This window comes from Amphiura filiformis, chromosome 14 (assembly GCF_039555335.1).
Source record: "Amphiura filiformis chromosome 14, Afil_fr2py, whole genome shotgun sequence".
In the NCBI taxonomy this organism is placed as follows: domain Eukaryota; kingdom Metazoa; phylum Echinodermata; class Ophiuroidea; order Amphilepidida; family Amphiuridae; genus Amphiura; species Amphiura filiformis.
Window position 1 is genome coordinate 9,104,944 of NC_092641.1, and position 6,000 is coordinate 9,110,943.

Genomic DNA, 6,000 nt, shown 5'->3' on the forward strand with positions numbered 1-6,000 from the left:
TTTGTGAGGAGAAGCTTTTTTGATGACACAATCCATTGTTAAGTGTTGTCTGTCAAACATTTGTACACAAGTAACATACGCAAGATTTGTATGTGTCTGTCAAAAATAACATACGCAATTTGTTTAAAAAAATTAAAAATCACTTCATGTTCACATTATGATGATAGTTTAGAGTTTATAAAAGTGTTTTAAAACATGTGATTTATAAACTGCATGTGATCTTTATTCAATTTCCCATCTTGAACTACTGTTTTTGCCAAATTATTATTCTGTATGTTACATTTGACAGACATCTTGCGTATGTTATGGCTTGACAGACACACATATTTTATTTATAACAATTTATCCTCCTTATTGTAATATTTGGACACATTTTTTTCCACAATCAGTTGCTGTAGGTCCTACACCTAAATAACCACAAAATACCGTATGTAATACTTTATAAATTTTTATTTGATTGCAGAAAATCATCAAAATTGTGTCTGTCAAATATAACGTACGCAAGGGCTAGAAAATTAAATTTGTGAAGTAAATGGTCTATAACTTATCTTTCTTTTAGTGTATTATGAACGATATATGTGCATACTATAATTTAAACCTGGTTGGAGACCAAAAGAAAAGAGCTGGAAAAATAATTGTGTGTTACACTTTTATGACACCTTAGCTTATTTTGAGCCATATTATAATAAAGTAGTCTTCGTAAGATAATCCCTTAAAGAGGTGAGCTCTTACAGGAACTTTTAAAGGACTGCCGACTCTACGATTTACCGTTATATTGATCGTATCGATAGAGGATACAGCAGGCAGTGCATTCAGCTCCGATGGACATGATCAGCTGACTCATCGCATGTGCGGGTCGGGCGTCAAGTCAGGCAGGAGCGAAATTGTTTATTTATTCAGAGTTAGTTTGCTTGCTTGTTTGTTTGTTTATTTATTTATTATTTGTTTATGTGTTTGTTTATTCATTTATAAATTTATTAGGTCAATTTGTTTTTAATTGGGGCTGACTATTGTTTCTTTATGATTATTTTTGGTATTCAATATTAGTTTCAATATTCAATATTACTTATAGGCCTATGCTCCGGTACTCTACAATGTTTATTAATCTTTGTTTCATTTATTTGCTTATTAATTTTTATTTAAATTTATGTATTTCAATCTAACTGAATCTAAATCTAACTGAATTTATTTATTCATTTATAAATTCATTTATTAATTTATTTGTAAATATTTATTTATTTAGGCCTACTACTCCTTGCAGCCTTGTTACTTATACTGTTGAAAAGTTGTACTTGAAACTTCTAGTCTAAACATTTAAACATGGGTCTATGCTCATGTACATGTATGCTCCTCTGCAATGTTTATTTAATCTTTGTTTCTTTCATTTATATTTGCTTATTAATTTTTATATTTAATGTAGGCCCCTATTTCAATTTGTATTGTTTTTATATTAGGGACCGTTCACAAACACTTGTAAGGGCGGGGCCTGATGCAAAAAGGGGGGCCCTGAAAATTTTTGACCCTCCTAAGGGGGCCCTGAAAAAAATGACTGCAATTTGTTCTGGAAAAATTGAGTTTATGCTTTTCTATGGGGTTGACCCATAATTTTCATGTCAAAAAGGGGGGTCCTGAAATTTTTGAGGTCTGTAACGGGGGGGGGGGCCCCGAAAAAATGTTTGCGGTGAAATTTTTTTTTGCATCAGGCCCCCCCTTACAAGTGTTTGTGAACGGTCCCTTAATTTTTAGTATTTTCATATCATCTATTTAGGGGTGGTGCAATAATTATGTACCCCCAAAAGATTTTTTGGCAGGCCAGAAGGGGGGGCAAGCATTTTTTGGCAGGTCAAAAGGGGGGTCAAGCGATTTTTGGCAGGTCGAAAGGGGGGGCAAGCAGCCCTCGAATTAACCCACGGCACCCATGGCATTTTGCCGTGGGTGCCCATCCCCACTGCCGTAATGCCCTCAAAATATGTCCTTTACCCAAGGCAGTCACTTGCCGTGCCCTCTAATGAAGTTGCCGCCGGTGCCCCAGCCCTGTCCCTTCATTATAAGATCATCTATCTATGTTTGTGTGCGTTTTCTTGAGAAATTGCCTTGGTGCCCTTCTCAAATTTCCAATAGTTGCCATGATGTCCTCTTGAAATATTACAAACTGCTGTGATGCCTTGCCTTTTCAGTGAAAATCCAAGGCAATTTTCAACTTGCCCTAAAAAAGTTGCTGTGCCCCTTCAGATCCTTAATTCGAGGGCTGGGGGCAAGCAATTTTTGGCACAGATATTTTGGGTACCGTACCGACGACATTACGCCCTAAAAGGAAAACGTTAGGAACACATTCAAATATGCAAAATTTCCTGCTCGCTGCGCTCGCATTTAGGATAGACAATTTAAGGTTTTAAATTTGGGTTCCCAAAATGTGTAACTTAGTGGGGGGGCAAAGATTTTTGGCACGTCAAAAGGGGGGGCAAAGGTTTTTTGGCACGTCGAAAGGGGGGCAAAGATTTTTTGGCATGGCCAAAGGGGGGGCAAGCGTTTTTTGGCAGACCCTTTTGAGAATTCACCCCCCCAGGGTAACCTCTAATCTCTTATCTAATGACACTGTAAACATTTTGTCAGAGATGATCAATGGATATTGATTTATGGACAAGTCAATTGGCCACAATCTATTGACACATGATCTTGTCATCCAGGGAAAATAACCCCACTTATAAATTATATAATACATGAATAACAATACTAATCATGCTATTTAAGGCAGCTGTGTACTCTAGACATTGTTTCTTTTGCAAAATTGAGTTTTTTTGATATGTTTGTACTTTGTTATGTTTTTTATAAATACAAGGAATGAAAATCCAGATTTGTAAACTCCAACTGCAATATTTTAAGGATTTTATTTCACTATTCCACTTGTGTTTGAAATTGAAAAGGAAAGAAAATCTTTGTTGTACCAGCAGGGTACATCAGCAAGCAACAACGCATCGCGTTGCGTATCGCGCAATTTGTTAACGCACAAATACGCTTACGCATACGCCGACGCTTATCTGCATGCGCCACGGAAACACCACGGAAGCACAAAAACCTAGTGGTCAAATGGCTCCATTTTAGCTGATAAAATATGGGTTTTTTCAAGTTCTTTCCCCCGATTTAAATATCAAGTTATGAATGGATTTCGCTCAAACTTCTCAAGGGGCCGTGGATTTACCCGATGTTTATGTATAGTAAATGTAAGGTAGAAAAATAAAAACTGCCGCATTCTCCTGCGAGATTCGATGGAAGTGCAAAATGTGACCACTTTAAACTTCAACGGCCATTATTTCAATGTTCATTTTCTCGGTAAAATGGCGATTTAGGTACAAAATAACTCAATAAATATGGGTTTTCTCATTTTTTATATTTTGGTCTATTTCCGATTTTAGGCATCATTTTGTGCAAATAGGCGTTTGTGAATTTTAAAAGTTCAATTTGATGCCTTATATGGTCAATATCTCAAAAATAATTATGTGTACCCGGGGGGGGGGTATTATGGGGGGGCAAGCATTTTTTGGCAGGTCAAAAGGGGGGGGGCAAGCGAAGCAATTTTTGGCACATATATTTTGGGTACCGTTTCTATATTACGCCCTAAAAAGGTGTAGGAAAACGTTAGGAACACGCTTAAATATGCAAAATTTCCTGCTCACGCGCCTTTCGCATTGTATGATAAGACAATTTAAGGTTTTAAATTGGGTTCCCCAAAATCTTGCATGTGTAAGGGGGGGCAAAGATTTTTGGCACGTCAAAGGGGGGGGCAAAGGTTTTTGGCACGTCGGAAGGGGGGGCAAAGATTTTTTGGCACGGCCAAAGGGGGGGGCAAGCGATTTTTGGCAGACCATTTTGAGAATTCACCCCCCCAGGGGCAGGGGTACACACAGTGTTCGATTTACCACCTGCATACCTGCACCAGTGCATGTAACATTCCCTCTGTGCATGCAGCTTTTCACTACCTGCCTGCACGCGTGCATGTACGATTTTAGCGCTAGCGATATGACAAGGCAATATACAAAAGTAAACAAGCAGTCAGTCCGATTTGGAAAAACCCAATCTATTTTTAGCGCAATATCCTGACTTCATTAGAAGGGCTGGCGCAAATCGCGCAATTGACAATTCCCGATACCCCTATCACGCGAGAACTGTCACTTTTTTTCATTGACTTCCCTAGTCTCCTACACAGCCAGTTTGCGTCGGTCTGATACTTGTCGATCCTAACGAATATTCGAGATAGCCACATACAGTCTGGTACGAGACTATGACTTCCCTTAGAGGAGCTAGCGTAATGTGACGTCATCCACCAATTCCCGATACCCTCGCACATGTACATGTAGAAGCTGTCATTTTCATTTCATTGAAAAAAAGAACCGAATTTAAACCGTGGGAAATATTTGTTTACGTGCACGGAAAATAATCATAATAATGTCCAGCAAAAAGAAAATAGCTCAAAAAACACTTGCATCATTCTGGAAATCGTGCACCTTGTCGGCGACTAGTTCTAGAACAGATGAAGCCACAGCATCCAGTGTTTTGGCTAAGAAATCGGCGAGTGATCGGCACAAAAATGACAATGACAGTGGAGCCGGAATATTATTACAAGCTTAACTGACAATGATCGTGATTCAATGTGATTTTTATGTTTGCTTTAATTTTGGTGCATGCACACTTTTTGCTGTGCATGTAGAAATTTTGGGCTACATGCACCAGTGCAGGTAGGAAAAAATTTGTAAATCGGACACTGGGTACACATAATTATTGCACCACCCCTAAAGGCCAATATCAAAAAAAATAAAAAAAAAGCGTTTTTGGAATGGAGCCTCAAGATTGAGCTAAAAACAAAATAAAATATTTTGGAAAGAGTGTTTTTTGTAATATGATGTACCGGTACCTAAAAAATATTGCCAAAACTCACTTTTTGTGATTTTCTTCATAATTGTTGTTTTTACCCCAAATCTGTATTATGATTTATTGATGTCTTGCCTTCATAAAAATATATACTTTTATATGTCTTGCGCGAATAATAAGCCAAATCGCTATTGTAACTTCCGGTTTTTTTAGGACACTTTGCCCTTTGACCTATCTGGAAAATTCGGGTTTTGTGCGTACAAAATATAATTTAAAACTTGTTACTAGAATAAAAACAAACTAAAAAACATTATTATTAAATGAATTAATTATTTAAATATTTTTAATGATAACATTATGACAATAATAAATAAATTATTAATAATTACAGCAATTTTCCCGATAGGTCAAAGGACAAAGTGTCCTAAAACTGCAAAAACTGTCCCACAATGCATTGCAAACTTCCAATGCCGATTGGGCTTAATACAAAGTTATTGCACTTTTACTATATGCATGTCTGAGAGTAGGCCTACACTCACACTGTACACAGCCTCCTTTTAAATAGGCTACGAGTCAGGTTTGAACGTTTTGTAGCAACCTATCATGATCATGCTATAATCATATGAATGCATGAATGTATGGCCCTGTGAGTTAAAACACAGCCTTACAACTTACTTGTGATGAAAAAAGGAGTAACGACAACTGGGGTCTTCTTCAAATGTAACGCCATTTCGAACTACTGGAACAAATTGAAATTGCGCAGCCATTATTTGGGGAAGCACTTTTCGGCACCACGTAGACCAGGTTATTAATATTAATGAAGTGACGTGACGTCATGCACCGTGTTTTGAGATTTAATATACCAGGGAATAAATAATCATATACTATGAAAGTTAATAGTGGGACAAAATGCAAAAGTACTGAATTATTGAAATAATTAGGATACAGTTTTAGATTTCAAAGAAATTAAGGGTCATAATGTTATGTTATAAAACAATAATTTTAAGAGTTGCTATATTAAAAAAAAAAAAATGTTATGGTGATCCGTTCCATACTAGTAATTCAATAGGCCTACGTCCCAAAACTAAATAAACATGTTTCTTAACTTTTTATTAGGTAATTAATGAACGAAAT

At 36.9% G+C, this 6,000-nt stretch overlaps 1 protein-coding gene across 1 annotated transcript in view; it reads right to left on the bottom strand.

Moving 5' to 3' along the window:
• LOC140169659 (uncharacterized) overlaps positions 1-5,690 on the bottom strand; it is a 46,593-nt gene extending 40,903 nt beyond the window's left edge. Inside the window, exon 1 of the mRNA XM_072192945.1 lies at positions 5,542-5,690. Coding sequence (XP_072049046.1) covers positions 5,542-5,633 — 92 coding nt within the window. The 5' untranslated portion in view covers positions 5,634-5,690. The remainder of the gene's footprint in view (positions 1-5,541) is intronic.
• Positions 5,691-6,000: the final 310 nt, after the last annotated feature.